Raw genomic sequence first — 22,278 nt, 5'->3', positions numbered from 1 at the left:
AAGAATTTACAGTGCAGAAGGAGGAAATTCGGCCCATCGAATCTGCACTGGCCTCTGGAAAGGGCACCCCACCCAAACCCACACCTCCACCCCATCGCCGTAACCCAGTAACCCCACCCCATCTTTTTCGACATTAAGGGCAATTTAGCATGGCCAATCCACCTAACCTGCACGTCTTTGGACTGTGGGAGGAAACCGGAGGAAACCCACGCAGACACAGGGAGAATGTGCAGACTCCGCACAGACAGTAACCCAAGCCGGGAATCGAACCTGGGACCCTGGAGCTGTGAAGCAACTGTGCTAACCAATGTGCTACCATGCTACCCATAATGCATGCTTGTTTATTACAAAGGATTTAAGTCTAATGCTGGCTGATCAGCAAAAGGTCTCCAAAAAAGGCTTAAATTTGACCCATGCCCTTGCAGCTCCTTTATCTACTTCAGCATTGCCCACCCACGCCCACACTAAGATATTCAAGCTCGGCATTAATCAATCAAATGGTTCTCCCTTCCAACTTTATGTTGGTCTGGCCTCAGTTAGAATGTTGGAAAAGGACAAAATGATATACTTTGTTTTGTAATTAAATGTCTTTTAAATACACCCCACTGGCTATTGCTTCATTGCATGCATGCGAGTCTTTAGAGATCTATGCACTGGAACACCCAGATCTCTTTCTTTCGCTCCCTAATTTAATGTTTTTCTCTAAAGGGTGTACATTTTTTTGGTATTCATCCTGTCCACATGCATAACACTGCACTTTACAAGTTAAACATCATTTGTGAATCAAAAACCCAATGTATCAAGATTGACTTGAAGCAGTCACCCTGCTACAATCCTGTACAATCCTGTGATACAATCCTGACATTTGCACAGTTCTTAGTATCTTATGCAAACTGGGGGATCACACACCTATCCAGATCATTAGTAAAAATACTGAAGAGCAAAGATCCCAACACCAAACTCTGCAGGACATCACTGGTGACCTTTCTCCAAATAGATCCAATCCATTTATAAGCACTAGTTTTCAATGCAACTCAATATATTAGTACAATACTGAAAGTTTTGACTTTGTAATATACTTATATGATGCCTCCTCTTTTTGGGCCTACCATTGGCAGCTGTGCCTTTAATTGCCTGTCCTACCGTGAAATTCCCTCCATAATAAGAACATAAGAGCTAGGAACAGGAGTAGGCCATCTGGCCCCTCGAGCCTGCTCCGCCATTTAATGAGATCATGGCTGATCTTTGTGGACTCAGCTCCACTCTCCGGCCCGTACACCATATCCCCGAATCCCTTTATTCTTTAGAAAGGCATCTATCTTTTTCTTAAAAACGTTTAAAGAAGGAGCCTCAACTGCTTCACTGGGCAAGGAATTCCAGAGATTCACAACTCTTTGGGTGACGAAGTTCCTCCTACACTCCGTCCTTAATCTACCTCCCCTTATTTTGAGGCTATGCCCCCTAGTTCTGCTTTCCCCAACCAGTGGAAACAACCTGCCCACATCTATCCTATCTATTCCCTTCATAATTTTATATGTCTCAATAAGATCCCCCCGCATCCTTCTAAACTCCAATGAGTACAGTCCCAGTCTACTCAACCTCTCGTCATAATCTAATCCCCTCAACCCTGGGATCAACCTAGTGAATCTCCTCTGCACTCCCTCCAGTGCTCATAGTCTTTTTATTACTCTTCTTTCCCTATTAACCTCCTTAAAATGCACCTCTTTAACTAAACCTCTGCTTACCCCTCCTGATTTCTCTCTCTTTTAGCTGCCATCCAATTTCCCTCTCTGAAGATCTTTAGGTCATTTTCTATGTTAAAGATGCTGTATTATTATATACGCAAGTCATTGATAGATTTTTGCAGAATTGTCATTTCATCGTATATTTTGCTCACCAGGTGTTTATTGTCAGTCTTGACAGTGTGTCCTTTTACTTCACCCTAATCTTCATTTTTGCTTTGACTCTGTCTTTCTCAGTAGGAACATAGTGGTAGTGAATGGCAACAATAGATCCTGTAAAGCATATTAGTTTCTTTTGCATTGCTCACTGTGCCTTTAAAGGCCTCCTTTCTTTTTAAAAAAGATTCCCAGAAAGCATCCAGAGAACGTTGTTCAGCACTTAACTGGAGCATTATCAAGCAAAACTGGATGAGCTATTGTGACCAAAAGCTTGATCAAATAGATAGATTTTAGGGAGTATCTAAGAGAGAAAAAATTAGGCTTCGGGAGGAAGTGCTAGAATTGGGTTCCAGGCAACTGAAGACCTGGCCATCAATGGGTCGGCGATTTTGAAGTTAGTGCTGGGTAAAAGACAAGGATTAAATGAGTACACCAATTTGGAGAATTGCAAGGCTGGAAAGGTTGCAGTGAAAGAAAGGAGCAAAGCTATGGAGTGATTTGAAAACAAGGAAATTTGAAATCTCTTTGGGCGTCCACTGTTTCTAGCTTTTCAGCATTTAAATAATACTCTGATCTATTTTTGTTTTGGTCTAAATTGAATTATCTCACTATAGCCTACATTGAAATCCACCTGCCACAGTTTTATCCATTTATTTAATCTATAAATATCTCCTTGTAGATTGGAGCATAAAACCACATTACCTAGTATATTCACCAATCTTTGTCATCAACATGCTTGAATATATAATTAGTTGAGGCTCCAGCACAGATCATTGAGGAACTTCCTTCAATTATTAATACCCTCCACCCTGGGTGACATTGCGCAGTGGTTAGCACTACTACCTACGGTACTGAGGACCCGGGTTTGATCCCGGCCCCAGGTCACTGTCCGTGTGGAGTTTGCACATTCTCCCCATGCCTGCGTGGGTTTCACCCCCACAACCCAAAGATGTGCGGGTTAGGTGAGTTGGCCACACTAACTTTCCCCTTAATTGGAAAAAAATAATTGGGACCTCTAAAATTTGTTATAAAATTAATACTCTCCACCCTCTACCTCCTAACTAATCAATAATTAGCATTCAATTCCACAAGCTTTAAATTTAACTAACAGTCTCTTATCAAACCTTATCAAATGCCTCCTGAAGGTCTATATTAACTATATCAATAGACATTCTATAATCTAGTATTTTAGTTCCTTTCTCAAACAATTCCATTAAGTTTGTTGACATGATCTACCCTTACCTTCTCAACCTTTTCTCTCGCCTGAGATGTGGTGACCCTCGGGTTAAGTCCCAACCCATCCGCTCTCAAGGGGGAGAGAAGCCTACGATCTTCTGGGACTGTGGCGACATTTATCCTTTACAAATCCATTTTTGCACTCTAATCAGCTCAAATTTCTCCAAGTGCTCAGTCACTCTGACCTTAATTATAGATTCCAATAATCTTCCTCGATGTTAGACTAAAGGCTATAACTTCTCACTTCTTTATCTCAACTTTCTTAAATTTGTAATTTTTTAATCTTGCTGTCTTTGGAATTGGCTAGGCAACATAGTTTTCGGTGGAGGGTAAAAATGTTGGTCTTGCCAATGTTTAATTGGACTTAATTATGGCACATCCAGTCCTGGCTGCTAAGTTTGTTGACAACATATGGGCAGAGATCAAGTGAGGTGGTAGTGAGATATTGTTGGATGTTATTGACATAAATGTGGAACCCGAGAGCTTCCACAAAATGATTTATTGGATTAGTGTAAATACTTTAGGTTTTAAGTATTCTGAAGCATTTTGTTCCTTGTTGAGTTTCTGATCACAACCAAGAGGTTGAGAGTCATACATATTGCATACAAAGACCTCCCCAGAGGGTATGCTGAGCAATTATCTCTGTCAGGATTAGGATTGGGTCAGGTAAGAATGGGGATGGAATTCTTAATATGGGAAACTGAAGTTTCCTGACTATTCATCTTTTGGGCGGCACGGTAACACAGTCGTTAGAAATGTTGCTTCACACCGCCAGGGTCGATTCCCGGCTTGTGTCACTGTCTGTGCAAAGTCTGCACATTCTCCCAGTGTCTGCGTGGGTTTCCTCTGGGTGCTCTGGTTTCCTCCTACAAGTCTCGAAAGACGTGCTTGTTAGGTGAATTGGACATTCTGAATTCTCCCTCAGTGTACCTGAACAGGCGCCGGAGTATGGCGACTAGGGGATTTTCACAGTAACTTCATTGCAATGTTAATGTACAGTACGAAGTCTTACAACACCAGGTTAAAGTCCAACAGGTTTGTTTCGATGTCACTAGCTTTCGGAGCGCTGCTCCTTCCTCAGGTGAATGAAGAGGTATGTTCCAGAAACATATATATAGACAAATTCAAAGATGCCAGACAATGCTTGGAAAGCGAGCATTAGCAGGTGATTAAATCTTTACAGATCCAGAGATGGGGTAACCCCAGGTTAAAGAGGTGTGAATTGTGTTAAGCCAGGACAGTTGGTAGGATTTTGCAGGCCAGATGGTGGGGGATGAATGTAATGCAACATGAATCCCAGGTCCCAGTTGAGGCCACACTCACGTGTGCGGAACTTGGCTATACGTTTCTGCTCGGCGATTCTGCGTTGTTGCGCATCCTGAAGGCCGCCTTGGAGAACGCTTACCCGGAGATCAGAGGTTGAATGCGCTTGACTGCTGAAGTGTTCCCCGACTGGAAGGGAACATTCCTGCCTGGTGATTGTTGCGCGATGCCCGTTCATTCGTTGTCGCAGTGTCTGCATGGTCTCGCCAATGTACCACGCTTCGGGACATCCTTTCCTGCAGCGTATGAGGTAGACAACGTTGGCCGAGTCGCACGAGTATGTACTGCGTACCTGGTGGGTGGTGTTCTCACATGTAATGGTGGTATCCATGTCGATGATCTGGCACGTCTTGCAGAGATTGCCATGGCAGGGTTGTGTGGTGTTGTGGTCACTGTTCTGAAGACTGGGTAGTTTGCTGCAAACAATGGTTTGTTTGAGGTTGCGCGGTTGTTTGAAGGCAAGTAGTAGGGGTGTGGGGATGACCTTGGCAAGATGTTCATCTTCATCAATGACGTGTTGAAGGCTGTGAAGAAGATGTCGTAGTTTCTCCGCTCCGGGGAAGTACTGGACGACGAAGGGTATTCTGTCGGTTGTGTCCCATGTTTGTCTTCTGAGGAGGTCGGTGCGGTTTTTCGCTGTGGCGCGTTGGAACTGTCTATCGATGAGTCGAGTGCCATATCCCGTTCTTACGGGGGCATCTTTCAACGTCTGTAGATGTCTGTTACGCTCCTCCTCGTCTGAGCAGATCCTGTGTATACGGAGAGCTTGTCCATAGGAGATGGCTTCTTTAATGTGTTTAGGGTGGAAGCTGGAGAAGTGGAGCATCGGGAGGTTATCCGTGGGTTTGCGGTAAAGCAAAGTGCTGAGCTGACCGTCCTTGATGGAGATGAGTGTGGCCAAGAATGCAACTGATTTTGGAGAGTAGTCCATGGTGAGTCTGATGGTTGGATGGAACTTATTAATGTCATCGTGTAGTCGTTTCAGTGATTCTTCGCCGTGGGTCCAAAGGAAAAAAATGTCATCGATGTATCTGGTGTATAACGTCGGTTGAAGGTCCTATGCGGTGAGTAGGTCCTGTTCAAACTTGTGCATGAAGATGTTGGCGTATTGCGGTGCGAATTTGGTCCCCATGGCTGCTCCGTGCATCTGGATGAAGAACTTGTTGTCGAAGGTGAAGACGTTGTGATCCAGAATGAAGCGGATGAGTTGCAGAATTGCATCTGGAGACTGGCAGTTGTCGGTGTTGAGTACTGAGGCTGTAGCAGCAATGCAGTCGTCATGGGGGATGCTGGTGCAGAATGCCGAGACGTCCATTGTGACGAGGAATGTTCCTGGTTCAACTGGTCCATGGTTGCTGAGTTTCTGTAGGAAGTCCGTCGTGTCGCGACAGAAGCTGGGCGTACCTTGTACGATGGGTTTCAAGATGCCCTCGATGTAGCCAGAGAGGTTCTCACACAGGGTCCCATTGCCTGAAACGATAGGGCGGCCTGGTGTGTTGGCCTTATGTATTTTTGGGAGGCAGTAGAGATCTCCAATGCGGGGAGTACGTGGGATGAGAGCATGTAGGGTGCTCTGAAGATCTGGATCCAAGGTCTTGATCAGTCTGTTAAGTTGGCGGATGTGTTCCTTGGTCGGATCTGCGGGTAACTGTCTGTAGTGTTCTTGGTTGTTCAGTTGTCGGTATACTTCTTTGCAGTAGTCCGCTCTGTTCAGTATGACAGTGGCCCCTCCTTTGTCAGCTGGTTTGATGACGATGCTGCGGTTGGTCTTGAGAGCGCGGATGGCATTGCGTTGTGCTTGGGTGACGTTCGGGGCTGTCTTGTGAATGCGACTGATGAATCTGGCATTGACGCGACTCCTGACGGCTTGAGCATACATGTCGAGTCTAGGGCAGCGGCCTTCCGGAGGGGTCCAATTCGACTCTTTCCCCTTCGGTTGCCGCACCCACCGCAGATCTCGCGGTCTGCTGTTCCGGTTCATTGGTAGTCTGCTTGGGTTCGCTGTTGGCCTTTTGGGGTCTGTGGAAGAATTCCCGGAGCCTCATTCGCCTAATGAATTCCTCCGTGTCTGCCGCGAGACTGATGGGGTCCATTTTGGTGGTGGTGCAGAAATTGAGCCCTCTGCTGAGGACTTCGATTTCGTCTGGTTGAAGGGTGTAGTCTGACAAGTTGACAATAGATTTCCCTGTATTGTTTTCTACTGTGGTACCGGGGGTGGCTTGGTTGCTGCTGGTGGTGATGCCGAGTTTCTCAAGCTTTCTGTTCTTGGTGTGCATATAGGTGGCATAGTATTGTTGTCTCATCTGTTTGGCGGTGTTCCGCAGCTGGTCTGCTGCGTCCTGAGCGCAAGTTGAGAATATGGCCTCTATCTTGGTTTCCAGGTTGCGTCGTCTGCTGTAGAGCTGGCGGACAAGGTGGTTGAGGAGTGTGAGAGAGGGGCGACGGCAGAGTCTCTCAGCGTAGTCTGTGTTGTAGGTCGACTTGAGTGGGTTTGTGATCTGTAGCCCTTTTGGGATCTTGTCTGCTTTCTTGCATCTTTGTAGAAACTTTGTATAAATGACAACTGCCAATCTCCAGACGCAATTCTGCAACTCATCCACTTCATTCTGGATCACAACATCTTCACCTTCGACAACAAGTTCTTCATCCAGACGCACGGAGCAGCCATGGGGACCAAATCCGCACTCCAATACGCCAACATCTTCATGCACAAGTTTGAACAGGACCTACTCACCGCACAGGACCTTCAACCGACGTTATACACCAGATACATCGATGACATTTTTTTCCTTTGGACCCACGGCGAAGAATCACTGAAACAACTACACGATGACATTAATAAGTTCCATCCAACCATCAGACTCACCATGGACTACTCTCCAAAATCAGTTGCATTCTTGGACACACTCGTCTCCATCAAGGACGATCACCTCAGCACTTTGCTTTACCGCAAACCCACGGATAACCTCCCGATGCTCCACTTCTCCAGCTTCCACCCTAAACACATTAAAGAAGCCATCCCCTATGGACAAGCTCTCCGTATACACAGGATCTGCTCAGACGAGGAGGAGCGTAACAGACATCTACAGTCGTTGAAAGATGCCCCCGTAAGAATGGGATATGGCACTCGACTCATCGATAGACAGTTCCAACGCGCCACAGCGAAAAGCCGCACCGACCTCCTCAGAAGACAAACATGGGACACAACCGACAGAATACCCTTTGTCGTCCAGTACTTCCCCGGAGCGGAGAAACTTCAACATCTTCTTCACAGCCTTCAACACATCATTGATGAAGATGAACATCTTGCCAAGGTCATCCCCACACCCCCACTACTTGCCTTCAAACAACCGCGCAACCTCAAATAAACCATTGTTTGCAGCAAACTACCCAGCCTTCAGAACAGTGACCACAACACCACACAACCCTGCCATGGTAATCTCTGCAAGACGTGCCAGATCATCGACATGGATACCACCATTACATGTGAGAACACCACCCACCAGGTACGCGGTACATACTCGTGCGACTCGGCCAACGTTGTCTACCTCATACGCTGCAGGAAAGGATGTCCCGAAGCGTGGTACATTGGCGAGACCATGCAGACGCTGCGACAACGAATGAACGGACATCGCGCGACAATCACCAGGCAGGAATGTTCCCTTCCAGTCGGGGAACACTTCAACAGTCAAGGGCATTAAGCCTCTGATCTCCGGGTAAGTTGTTCTCCAAGGCGGCCTTCAGGACGCGCGACAACGCAGAATGTCCGAGCAGAAACTTATAGCCAAGTTCCGCACACATGAGTGCGGCCTCAACCGGGACCTGGGATTCATGTCGCATTACATTCATCCCCCACCATCTGGCCAGCGAAATCCTACCAACTGTCCTGGCTTGATACAATTCACACCTCTTTAACCTGGAGTTACCCCATCTCTGGATCTGTAAAGATTTAATCGCCTGCTAATGCTCGCATTCCAAGCATTGTCTGGCATCTTTGAATTTGTCTATATATGTGTTACTGGAACATACCTCTTCATTCACCTGAGGAAGGAGCAGCGCTCCGAAAGCTAGTGACATCGAAACAAACCTGTTGGACTTTAGCCTGGTGTTGTACGACTTTGTACTGTGCTCACCCAGTCCAACGCCGGCATCTCCACATCGATGTTAATGTAAGCCTACTTGTCACAATAATAAAGATTATTATTATTGTACATTGTATGGCATTATAGTCATTTATAGGGAGCGGTTCCAAATATAAACAATTCCTACCATCGGGTGGGTTATTAACTTTTTTCAATTGCAGCATTGCATCAGAGACCGTATATTTTAGAACATTAGCAATAAAAATTAAGATTAATTAACATATAGAGAGAGCCTTTTTCCTTGTCCGCTGTTACATTATTAGGATCTGCCAATCTCGGGTGGAAGAGTGCAAATTGCCCCCATCCAAAACATAATATTTACTGTTATAAGCATATATAGTTAATTGCCTCAACAATCCATAGTGCAACCACAAACTTATTTTGTGCGAGTAGCCATTCCATGTTTGTGAAGTATGTATATCTCATTAAACTTCTTTTCTGCAGTAAACCACTGCAATTCATTATTGGAAAAGATATTTTGGACAAATGCATGACCATATCATATGTTTACGTTCAGGGCCTTGTATGGGGTGTGGTGTATAAGCTTCCAGATGGAAAGGAAGAAGAGGTGAAGGAATATCTTGACTTCCGAGAAAAAGATGGTTACAGGACCATTACTGTTACATTTTATCCTAAGGATACTTCAATACATCCTTTCCCTGTGATGCAATACATAGGAACATGTGATAATCCCAATTACTTGGGCCCAGCACCCTTGGAAGACATGGCTCTGCAGATTTTAAATGCTGTTGGGGAAAGTGGAAGGAACACGGAGTACTTATTTGAACTTGCTGACTCCTTACGAAAGCTTGTTCCAGAAGATACAGATGAACACCTTTTTTCATTGGAGAAAATGGTCAAAGAGCTTTTAGAGAGAAATGGAAAAAGTAACGGTATATAAAGGATTGTTGCAATAAAACAGGACTGGATCAGAGACTTCCTTTATCTTAACCCCTTATTCCTCTTTTTTAATTTATTCTTGCTGTATGACAATTATTCTTGACAATGTCCACCAAAACATAGTGGAAGATATTGAAAGCAATGCTGATTACCTTAATGTGATATTTTTAAAAGTACCTATGTATCCATGTATTTTGTGTATGAAAATGTGTTCGCTCATTATTCAACCATGGTGCTTAGGAATGTCATGCTTACCTACACTGGAGGTGTACTTGCCGACAAGCCTGGTTATAAATTAAACCCAAGGGAAGCACAGTAGCGCAGTGGTTAGCATTGCTGCCACATGGCACCGAGGTCCCAGGTTCGATCCCGGCTCTGGGTCACTGTCCGTGTGGAGTTTGCACATTCTCCCAGTGTTTGCGTGGGTTTCATCCCCACAACCCAAAGATGTGTAGGGTAGGTGGATTGGCCATGTTAAATTGCCCCTTAATTGGAAAAAATGAATTGGGTACTCTAAATTAATTAAACCAAGAATAGTTTGCACTGAATACCCTGAATATTTAGGTATCATCATTTTAAGTATTGTCATAAATTCTAAGTGGAAAAGTCAAATTTCAACTTGGCGGATTATAAGATTATCCCATAATATATTTATATGGATGCTGCCTGCCTGTCTTATTGCTGGAAACAGCAGACAAGCAGAAATCCATGTATTGCATGTACAATAGATGAATGTTGGATTGCAGAATTGGTCCCAGCGGTTGACCTTGGACGTACAACATCTAATAATTGAAACATTTCAACTATGACTATTGTAAATGGCTCTGTAGCATATCCCAACAGAATCCGTAGAACGCTTAACTAAAAACAGAAAATGCTGGACATATTCAGCAGCATCTTTGAAAAGAGAAACCAAGTTAAGGTTTCAGGTCGATGGTCTTTCATCAGAATTGAAAAAGGTTGGAGTTCAACAGTCTTTAAGCAAGGGAAGGAAAGAACAACAGGAAAGGTATGTAATCGAGTGGAAGGAGTATTTAAATGACAAAAAAGGATGATGGAGCCCGGCAAAAGGTAGTGGTTGGGACAAGTGCATTAGAGCAGTGACCATTATAATGGTGATGATATTTTGTTTTAAAGTGCTTCCTACATAAGTTATGATGTGGAGATGCCGGCGTTGGACTGGGGTGAGCACAGTATGAAGTCTTACAACACCAGGTTAAAGTCCAACAGGTTTGTTTCGATGTCATTAGCTTTCGGAGCGCTGCTCCTTCCTCAGGTGAATTCACCTGAGGAAGGAGCAATGCTCCGAAAGCTAGTGACATCGAAACAAACCCTGTTGGACTTTAACCTGATGTTGTAAGACTTCGTACTGTACATAAGTTATGAAAGGTGCTATGTAAGTGCAACTTTTTCTTTAAAGAAGCAAATGATAGTCTCGGGCCGGACTGTAAATAACAACAGCTGTCTGGAAAAAAAACAGGAGTGAAGGTTACGATTTGAAATTGTTGTACTCAATGTTGAGTTCGGTAAGTTACCTTTTTAACCATTGCTTCTATTTTTGTTTAAAGAGCCGGTGCTGGTAATCATTCTACTGTTGGCTTTTATTACTCCTTTTGACTATTTTTCCCTCTTTTTATACACCATTACCAGCCCCATTTGCTTTGCACCATCATCTCTTTTTATTATTTAATCATTCGGTTTTCCACCCTATAACAGATCAATCCTCCCATGTCTCACCTTGTCCCACATCTAGGTTTGCTTGGAAAGTGTAAAATCCCTCACTTTTTTCAAGTTTTGATTTATGGTTATCGATCTGAAACAGTAACTCTGTTTCTCTCTTCAGATACTGCCTGACCTGCTGAGTATTTCCAGCATTTGCTACTTTCATTTCAGATTTCCAGCATTAGTAATGTTTCCTTTTGTACTATAGGACACTTCCCGTAACAGCCTCCCCGAACAGGCGCCGGAATGTGGCGACTAGGGGCTTTTCACAGTAACTTCATTGAAGCCTACTTGTGACAATAAGCAATTTCCATTTTCATGTTGAATATTCTAGGTGATTATTCTAAGTCGAACCAGAAAATGTCCAAATTGCACTCAAACTTGTGTACGTGGTTTCTGAGCAATATTTGGGCGGCACGGTAGCACAGTGGTTAACACTGTTGCTTCACAGCTCCAAGGTCCCAGGTTCGATTCTCGGCTTGGGTCACTGTCTCTGCGGAGTCTGCACGTTCTCCCCATGTCTACGTGGGTTTCCTCCGGGAGCTCCGGTTTCTTCCCACAGTCCAAAGATGTGCAGGTTAGGTGGATTGGCCATGCTAAATTGCCCTTAGTGTCCAAAAAGGTTAGGTGGGGTTACGGGGATAGGGTGGAGGTGTGGGCTTAAGTAGGGTGCTCTTTCCAAGGACCAGTGCAGACTCGATGGGCCGAATGACCTCCTTCTGCACTGTAAATTCTATGATTCTGCCTCTCTTCAGGGTTTTAAAACACTAAATCGATACGCTGATTTTTGCCAAATATTTGGAAAAGGTGAGACTGCAAACTACAGTACAATGAGCCATAATTATTTTCAGACTGTAAAAGCTATCAATAGAAATTAATATAATTTTAGTTGGTTTTAAATTATAATAAAAGCTTGTCAGAGTTTTGACATGCACTGGAAATTACATTTAAATCGGGATTGCTCTAACGCACCATTGTAATTCACATTTGTCAAGCTGCTGTTGTTTAGCAAGTGTGTGTTTCATGAATGTAAAGTAATATCATTATTGAACTTTATTTACCAGTTTTGAATGAACCTCAAACAGTAAGCCATTTTTTAAAAAATGAATAAAAATAAATGTAATACCATTAATGGTAATGTTGATTTTAAATGTATTTCTTTCTTGATGTTTACTAAAGGACACAGGCAAATTCATAATTTCTAATTTGAGTGGGAATCACATTTTACATGGTACTGACAGCCCTTATTTAAGGTCTGCAACTGTTTCTTGTCTTGTTCTTTGCCAATCCCTGACCTGGTGTTGAAATGAAAATCGCTTATTGTCACAAGTAGGCTTCAAATGAAGTTACTGTGAAAAGCCCCTAGTCGCCACATTCCGGCGCCTGTTCGGGGAGGCTGGTACGGGAATCGAACCGTGCTGCTGGCCTGCCTCGGTCTGCTTTCAAAGCCAGCGATTTAGCCCTGTGCTAAACAGCCTGTTGCCAACCCACTAGCCAGAAGAAACCCCTTCTCCCTATTTGATCTATCAAAATCCTTCATGATTTTGTACAAATATTTTTTAGCGAGTTTTAAGCTATAATAAAGCAAGTTAAGACTTTTGACTTGCACTGAAAATTACTTTTAAAATCTGGATTCTTCTAAGGCAGTGTTTTTCAAACTTTTTTGCCTGGGACTCATTTACACTAACCAGCCATCCTTCACGGCTCACGCCAGCCGACCTTCATGACGCACGCCACTGACGTTTGCAATCTACGCCGGCCGACATTCGCAACCCACCATTTTCTCCTACTTTTAATGCGAGAGGTGAGCCTGGGCTAATAGTCTATAGTTTAGGGTAGCAAAGAATGAGAAATTACCTAATTGAAACAGGCATTATTCTATCAGGACTCTACAGAGCAGATGCAGAATGTAAGTTTTCCTCAGATAGGTGGTTTACAGCCTGGGGATATAATCTGCAAGTTACAATGTGACAATTTTAGACATAGATGAGGAGGAATTACTTAAAGTATTGTGAATCTTTTTAATCTCTAAAATTCACCATCAAAGAGAGTTCTGCAGGCTCAGCCATTGAGCATGTTCAAGACAGATGGGGAAAAAAATCTTCTCCTGGGCCAGCACACTGATGTCAGGAGGAGGCGGTGTTTCTCTCTGGGCTTCGGGCATGCGCACTGATGAGCAGGCACACATGCGCAGCGCGCCCGCTGTTTTAAAGCCGCTTGCAGCCGGCACTTTTAAAAGCCGGCTACTGCGGCCGTTGCACCTGAATTCCCGTGATCGGGAACGCCGCGATGAATGGCTCTGCGACCCTCCCGACAGCTGCCCGCGACCTCCACTTTGAAAATGCCTGCTCTAAGGCACCACTATAATTCACATTTGTCAAGCCTCTACTGGGGCTCTGCTTAACTTTTATCAATTCCAGCTTCTCTAATCCTTGCACATAACTAAAATTCCTGATTCTTGGTATCGATGTTAAACATTCTCTGTACTGTCTCCAAGGGCTTGACATCATTCCAAAAATGTGATGCCCAGAATTCTATCCAGCACACCAGCTGAGGCCAAATCAGTGAGCTGTAAAGATTTAGCATGACTACCTTGACAGGGATTCTCCCTTCTGGGGACTAAGTCCCCACGCCGGCGGGAAAACCAAGCCAACCACTCCGGCGTCAGCAGCCCCCAAATGTAAGGAACTCTCTGAACCTTCGGGGGCTAGGTGGACGCTGCACGGGTTTGAGCGCTCCAGCGAGTTTGCGCATGCGTGGAATGGCCGGCGTATTTCCCTTCGCGCCTTACCCGGGCAATATGGCGGAGCCCTACTGGGGCCCGGCGGGGAGGAAAGAAGTCCCCCACGGAACAAGCCCGTCTGCAGATCGGTGGGCCCCAATTGCGGGCCAGGCCACCATGGGGGTCCGGCCCCCCGTGGTCGGATCGCCCCGTGCCCCCCCCCTCCAGAGGAGCACCCCCGCATACTCACCTCCAGGTCTTGTCGTGCGTGAGGTGAGTAATTGACGCCGGAAGGACTGGCCAAAACTGGACTGCCACTCGGCCATCAGGACCTGGAGAATTGCCGGGGCGTGGCGGGAATCCCGCCGCCGCCCGAAAAAACGGCGCCGGAGAATAGGGCAGCCGGCGGCGGGGCAGGATTCACACCTCCACCCGGGGATTTTCCGACCCAGCGGGGAGTCGAAGAATCCCGGCCACTTGTTTTTATCCTCCGTGCCCTATTTAAAAAACCCAGTGTCCTGTAGCTTTCTCTTTATTAAAATGTATTTTATTCCAAACATATTACAAAGTACAAAAACATCAATAAGCCGGAGAACATTCACCACGTCCCACAATTTACTGTTTTTACAAGTCCATTTTCACCCCTGCCCCACAACGAATAATTCCTAAAACATGGCCGTGAACCGTCCCCACCGTGTCTCGAAACCCTCCGCTGATCCCTTCAATTCAAACTTCATCTTCTCCAACCAAAGGAAGTTGTACAGGTCCCCTAGCCAGGCTGCCGCCTCTGGCGGTGTTGTCGACCGCCATTCCAGCAAGATCCTTCGCCGGGCAACAAGAGAGGCAAAGGCCACCAGCCTTCCTTCCCTCCATGAGCTCCAGCATTTCCGATACCCCAAAATCACCACCATAGAGTCCGGCCCGGCCTCTAGCCTCAAATCTTTGCTAGCATCCTGAACACTCCCATCCAGTACCTCTCCAATTTCTCAGAGCCCCAGAACATATGCACAAGGTTTGCTGGCCCTCGCCCACACTTTTCACACTCATCTGCCAACCCCTGGAAGAACCCACTCATCCTCGCCCGAGTCATGTACACCCTATGTACCTCCTTAAACTGAATCAAACTCATCCTCACACATGAGGAGGAGGAATTCCCCTATGCAGCGCCTCACTCCACACTCCACATCCTATCTTTATCCCCCACCCTCAACTCTCCTGCCATTTCTCCTTAATCCTCACTACTTGCGCTCCCCCAGCCACCCAAATATATCCCCGATCCTATCCTACCCTCCCCTTCCAGGTCCGGAGGCAGCAACCGTTACTATAGGGCATATCTTGGCAGTTTGAGAAACCCTCTCCACATCTCCCTTGCAAAGTCCCTCACTTGCATATACTTAAATTCACTTCCCTTCGGGAGGTCTCCCCTCTCCCACAGCTCTTCCAGACTTGCAAACCTTTCCTCCAGACATAGATCCACCCCCCCACAGCAGCCCCATCTCTCTCCACCTCCTATCCATGCCATCCGTCTCCCCCGGCTTGAACCCGTGGTTCTCATAAAGGTGTTAACACTGAAATCCCCTCCATCTTAAAGTGTCTCCTCAGATGGTTCGGCACCCTAATCGTGGATTGTACCTTCCCAGAACCTCGACCAGGTACTGCACCCGGTCGAAAGCCTTCTCCAGACCCATAGATACCACTACCTCCGAGACCCGTCCCCTCAACGAGGTTATTATCACATTTAGTAACTGCCTAATATTGCTGGAAAGTTGCCTATCCTTCACAAAGCTCATTTGGTCCTCTGCAACCACCCCTGGAACGCATCATTTCATCCTCCCCGCCACTAACCTAGCCAACACTTTCACATCTGTATTCAACAGTGATATGGGCCTATATGACCCACACTCTAGCGGGTTCTTGCCTTCGGAATTAGCATGATCGTTGCCTGTGTCATTGTCTCCGGTAGCTCGCTCTTCCCCAGCGCCTCACTAAAGGTCCCCAATAAATGTGGTGCCAACGCCACCCGGCCCTCGGGCCTTCCCCGACCATCCCTTTTATGCTTTCCATTACCCCTCTTAACCTTAAAAGCTCCTCCTAAAGCTTGCCTCCTTTTTTCATCCAGCCTGGGAATTCCAGCTCATCCACAAACCGCCCCATATCCCTTTCCTCACCACCCGTATCGGCTCCAGACAATTTCTCATAGTATTCCCTGAACGCCTCATTTATCTTCCCCAGCTCCGTCACTACCTCCCCCTTTCCTGCCCGTACTCTCAGGATTTCTCTAGACACAGCCTGCCTCCGTATTAATACTGCACCCCCCTCACCCTCCTTGGCTGCCCTACTGTCTTTCTTGTGGTCAGCCTGTCTCCTCGCTAATCCCTTCACGGTGGGGCCCTCAAATATTCCCTGTCAGCTTTGACTATCTCCTCCAATAATCATCCACACTCCCCTCTCCTCCTCCTATCGCTGTGTGCCTTGAATTAAATAATCTCCCGCACCCCCCCCCCCCCCCCCCCCGAACCACCATCTTAAATGCCTCTCAGAGTGTGGCCGCTGATGCCTCCCCATTTCAGTTCAGCTCCAAGTAGTCCTTAAGCATCAACCACACCCTATCGCAGAACCACCTGTCCGCTAAAAGCCTGAATTCTAGCCTCCATCCTAGCCTCTGTTCCTGCCTCGAACTCACTCAAACCTCAGAAATCACTATTCCCGCATACTCTACACCAGTGGTAGACCTACAAGCTTGAACTGTTATGGGGGCCCCTTCGCAACCAGCAACAAGGTCTGGATAACCACTGTTATCTTCTTCAATGGGGTTGTTCCATGACAGATCACCACAAATCTTTTAAAAATTTAACCACTACATCTCCGATTTTGATTAAAATTGCTGTATTGGATTATCTCACATGTCAAAGTCACTGGTGTGAATAAAAAATTCCTATGCCTTATAGTTTTCGAGTTATGGGGGGGATGAAAATTAGGGAAATGTTATACACATGCATGATGCATCGTAGAATGATGAAATAAAACATAGAAAAGACCACAGTTAATATAATCTTTTATTTTAGACACCTATGAGAATACATACTACATGAAGCACATTTTACAAAATACCCTTTTTTTCTGTTTTTTCTAGCAACATAGTCACGTACAGTTTTTTCATATGAGAGCTTCCTTGCAATGTCATTTTCTAGAGACAATATGCATAAAGAATTTAAGCACTCTTCAGTCATGGTAGACCGAAATTTGTTTTTTATAAAGGATAGCTTTGAAATATTCCTTTCTGCTTCACAGCTCGTGATAGACAGTGTCAAGTACAGCTTAAGCACAGTAGTAATATTGGGGAACACTTCAATTAGGTGTTGCTCACAAATAAGCTGAAGAACTTCTGCGCATTGCATTTTAGATGGCGTGTTTTCTTCTGTGTTCTGGGATTTCCTAAGGTGCAAATATTCTTTGAACTGATAACACTTGTTTACTAATTTGTGGTCAATATCATCTTTGTAATATGATATTGTAAGTTTAATACTGTCCTCATCAATTTCAGAATTGTTCAACAATTCTGAGAGGAACTTGAACCTTTTCGCAATCTGCTCAGATGGGTCAATCCTCTTGCGTAACTGGATTATCAAGCCGTCATAGAGTTGATATAGAACTTCTATCCTAAATTTGTCAGCTCCTCTCAAAGAAGCAATACCACTTGTTCCATCTGAAAATTTCCTTGTAACAATGTGTTTGGAAGCATCAGAATAACTTGAGGTGATATCTTCACACAAACCTTTGCTTCTGATTCATAGTGTGCAATCCTATCGGCTGAATTTTCTCTGAGTTCTTTAACAAACGTAAGTAAAGATGACAGCAGAAGATAACCTTCAAATACATCAAAACCAATAGGTTTGGAGTTTCTTCCTACCTTCCGTTCATCTCTTCATAAAAACAATAGGCTTAGGTTAATCTAACACTAGTTCACCTTTATTACTTACCTTACTTTTCTACATGTAACATTTATTTTTGAGTAGGGGTAATTAAAATATTGTATCCTTATGAACACTTTATTGAAAAAAATTCTTGTCTAGATCGCTATCACGAGTGCGATCACGTTGAAAATTAAAGTTAGCATTGTGAGTGCCTTTTCAACGGCTCCCCATTTTTGTTACGACACGTCATCTACTGTTTGTATTTCTGTCATAAATGTTAATAGTGTTTTAAATTATTTATAATTATTTTATATTAAATATATTTAGAATGAAACATCCCTAATTTGAACATTTTTTCGTTTACGGCTAGCCTACATGATACTTTAATAACCTTTTTAATTTTTATTTTAACTGTTATTTTGTATAGAATTACACTATTATTAATATTTTTTTTTTAAACCCCTCTCATACAGTAGACCCAAAATTTTTAAGCAATGTGGACTAAAGTCGCTTCTGTGACCCCTCCGGGATTAGGGGCCCTGAAGCTTAAGCTTCATTAGTTTCATAGTAGATCCGCCCCTGCTCTACCCCCACCAACACCTCTCAGCTCGCCAGTAAAAAAATCAATTCTGGAGTATACTTTGTACACGTGCAAGAAGAGGGAACACTCCCTCTCCCCTAGGTTCTTAAATCTCCACGGGTCCACCATGACCATCCTTTCCATAAACCATGCCTGCTCCTTCGCCATCCTCAACCTTCCCATTGTATTGGGGCTCGACCTTTCCACTGTCAGCTCCAGTACGCAATTGAAATCACCCCCCATGATCAACATGATCGCTCCCAACAACCTCCTCACAAACCCCACGTGGTCCCAATTTGGTGCATATACATTCACTAGCAACACCGACATCCCCTCCAACTCCCTGCTCACTATTACGTACATCCCCTCTGGATCCCGCACTTCCTTGGCACTTACAAACCCCGTCTTCTTCCTCAACAGGATGGCCACCCCCAGCGACTTTGAATGAAACCCCGAGTGAAATACCTGACCCACCCATTCCTTTCTCAACCTAACCTGATCCTTCACCCAGAGTTGCGTCCCCTGCAGAAAGGCCACCCCCGCCTTCAGGCTCCTCAAGTGCACAAAGACCCGAGACCTCTTCATCGGCCCATTTAGCTCCCGGACATTCCATGTAACAAACCTTACTGGAGGCTTGCCCTGCCACCATTCCCCTATACTGTCTGCCATCCTCCCCTTCTGATTCTGTCCCCTTTAATTTTGCCCTAAACCGGGCCCATCCATGATGGCCCCCTTCTCTATCCATGACCACGCTCCCCCTGTAACACTGCCACGTCGCATCCCCCCTCCCTCCCATCTCCCTCCACCTCCCCACCCTTGGCCAACCCCCCTGGCCATCCCCCCCACCCCCCACTTCTGTTCACCAGCATTACCTGCCAGCGTTGCAGCTTCTGCCTGAAGGCTCCACCTATTTACCCCTCCTCCTACCCTACCCAACCTTGGTCTGTGTAATTGCCTCCCTGTGGACCTCCCCCTCCCCCACCCAAACAAAGACACATCCAAAGCAACAGGTCACCCCCTCCAAAAATGAGAAACCACCAGATGCGGTGGGAGGGGAGGGAGGGCAGTTGCCCCCTTACAAACTTATTGCCTTAACAAATAATCGCAGCAATAAAATCGCCCACACGAGAAGAAACCCCACCCACCCTCAGGTGCTCACACTACTCACATCTTCCGAACTCCGTTCAGCTCCTCCGTCTCCCATCAACGTTCAGTTCTCCCCAGGTTACGATCTCTAATAAAGTAATTGGCCTCCTCTGGGGTTTTGAAATAATACTCCCAGCCTTCAAAAGTCACCCACAGATTCGCCGGGTTTCACACCCCAAACTTAATCTATCTTCGATGGGGGGCAGCACGGTGGCGCAGTGAGTAGCACCGCTGCCCCGGCGCCGAGGTCCCAGGTTCGATCCTGCCCTGGGTCACTGTCCATGTGGAGTTTGCACATTCTCCCCGTGTTTGCGTGGGTTTTGCCCCCACCAACCCAAAAGATGTGCAGGCTAGGTGGATTGGCCGTGCAAAAATTGCCCCTTAATTGGAAAAAATGAATTGGGTACTCCAAATTTATCTTTTAATAATCTATCTTCGATAAAGAGCTGCCATGGCCCTCTTGAACCCAGCACGCCTCTCCGCCAGCTCCACTCCAATGTCCTGATATTTTCAGACCTTGTTCCCCCTCCCATTCGCAGTTCCACTTCTCCCTGGCCCAAACGTGTGGAGCTTCACAATCACCGCCCGCAGCGGCTCCTCCGCTCTTGGCTTCTGCCTTAGGGACCCGTGCACTCTACCCACCTCTGGGTCCTTGTCCAGCACCCCCTCCACCACCAGCCCTGCCAGCATCCTTGAGATGTATCTCGTAGCACTAATGCCTTCCACACCTTCAGGCAGACCAATGATAAGCAGGTTCTGCCTTTTAGATCTATTCTCCAGCTCCTCAGCCCTTTGCCCTTAGCGACTTGCAACGGTCCCCCAGTGCTTCCAATGCCACCACCCGATCACTGTGGTCAGACATCACCCTCTCCATCTCCCGGATCTGCAACCCCAGTGCCTTCAAGCACTTCTCGACGCTCTCCATCGAGCCTTTCATGGGTACTATCGCCCCTTCGATGGCCTTCCGTCGGTCTTCATGAATCTTCTTTCGTTGCTGGCGGAACTCTTCTCTGATGAACGCCAGCAGCTGCTCCATCTGGGATTTCCCAGCATGCAATGACCCTTCCCTCTCTGCCATCTTTCCAATTGTTGCTGCATCACAGATCCTTTCCAGTTCCTTTGCCAGGTTTTAACCTTTTTCTGCTAGGTCTGAACCAGCAGACATGCCGCTCCCGGGGACACTTCTCCACACCTTCAGCTACATTTTCCCGTCAAAATTCACCCATTTTCGAGTAAAAAGAGCTCAAATCAACGCCTTTGAGCTGGAGTTGCCCTGTTTGTGACCACTCACTCCATGGCCGCCACCGGAAGTCGACCCGTAGCTTTCTTAGCTCCTTTATTAATTTGTCCTGCCACCTTCAAGGGTTTGTAACAATGCATCTTCAGGTCCCTCTGCTCACCTTTGTTGCTCTCTTTGGTTGGCTCTTAATTTGGCTCTGTTTAATTACGTTTGCTCAAGAGTCGCCAGGTATCTTTCGACACTGCCACAAGGTTCAGAACTGAATACTGATCAATGACTCGATACACCACTTAGTAAGTTCAAAAGTATGGTGGTATGTATTAGGGGTAATGTGGTACCTGTGAAGCCGAGAGGCTATTGGCTGACAGATCCCGGGTCCTGGTTGGATCTGCCGACTTCTGGCTCCGCCCTGAAGGCGAAGTATAAGAGCCCGAGCTTCTCCCCGCAGCCTCATTCTGTTGCTGAGCTGCTGGGGACAAGTCTCGCTTAATAAAGCCTAGATCGACTTCATCGCTTCTCGTCTCGGGTAAGTCATTGTGCGCTACAATTTGTTAAGCGAACTTAAAAGACTATGGAGCTTCGGATCGCCCCGGAGTGCCTGCGGATCAGCCCCCACGCAGCGAACTCGGCAGCCGTATTCAAACACTGGCAAAAATGCTTTGAAGGCTACCTCCGAACGGCCCCCGGCCGGATCACGGAAGAGCAGAAAATGCAGGTCCTGCATTCGAGGGTAAGCCCGGAGATTTACTCGCTTGTAGAAGACGCAGAGGATTTCCCGACGGCGCTCGCATTGCTGAAGGGCATCTACGTTCGGCCCATAAACCAGGTCTACGCGCGCCACCAGCTCGCGACGAGACGGCAAATTCCCGGAGAATCGCTCGAGGAATTCTACGGCGCGCTGCTAATTTTGGGACGAGGCTGCAACTGCCGGCCGGTGAACGCGATCGAACACACGGACCTGCTAATTCGTGGTTCATTCGTGGCAGGTATGAACTCTCCCCAAATCCGTCAGAGGCTTTTAGAAAAAGAGTCGCTTGGACTCTCAGAGGCACGGGCCCTCGCAGCCTCCCTTGATGTGGCCTCCCAAAACGCCCGCGCCTACGGCCCCGACCGTGCGGCAGCCCCTTGGGCTCCGTGGACCCCCGTCGCGACCAACTCCCCAGCAACCACCCCCCGCAAGCTTGCACGGTTAAAGCGCCAGACCATCCCGGGGGGGCCTGCTGCTATTTTTGTGGACAAGTGAAACACCCCGGCAGCGCTGCCCGGCCTGCGCAGCTACTTGTAAAAGCTGCGGCAAAAAGGGCCATTTCGCGGCAGTGTGCCGGTCCCGGGGGGTCGCCGCAATCCCCGGAGAAGAACGAGGACAACAGATCCCGAACCCCCCCAGCGCCCTGTGTGCGACCCGCGGGCGCCGCCATTTTGGGTCCCGGGCACCACGAGGGGAGGATGGGC

At 46.5% G+C, this 22,278-nt stretch overlaps 1 protein-coding gene across 2 annotated transcripts in view; it reads left to right on the top strand.

The window, feature by feature from the left end:
* Positions 1–12,375, top strand: part of chac2 (ChaC, cation transport regulator homolog 2 (E. coli)) — a 29,414-nt gene extending 17,039 nt beyond the window's left edge. For both annotated transcript variants that reach the window (XM_072507875.1, XM_072507876.1), the window contains one exon: positions 9,120–12,375. In XM_072507875.1, the coding sequence (XP_072363976.1) occupies positions 9,120–9,503 (384 nt within the window). In that variant the 3' untranslated portion in view covers positions 9,504–12,375. The remainder of the gene's footprint in view (positions 1–9,119) is intronic.
* The last annotated feature ends 9,903 nt before the right edge of the window (positions 12,376–22,278 follow it).

This window comes from Scyliorhinus torazame, chromosome 1 (genome assembly GCF_047496885.1).
Source record: "Scyliorhinus torazame isolate Kashiwa2021f chromosome 1, sScyTor2.1, whole genome shotgun sequence".
In the NCBI taxonomy this organism is placed as follows: Eukaryota; Metazoa; Chordata; class Chondrichthyes; order Carcharhiniformes; family Scyliorhinidae; genus Scyliorhinus; species Scyliorhinus torazame.
Note: the sequence above shows the minus strand (reverse complement) of the source record. Positions and strands in the feature narration are given on the sequence as shown.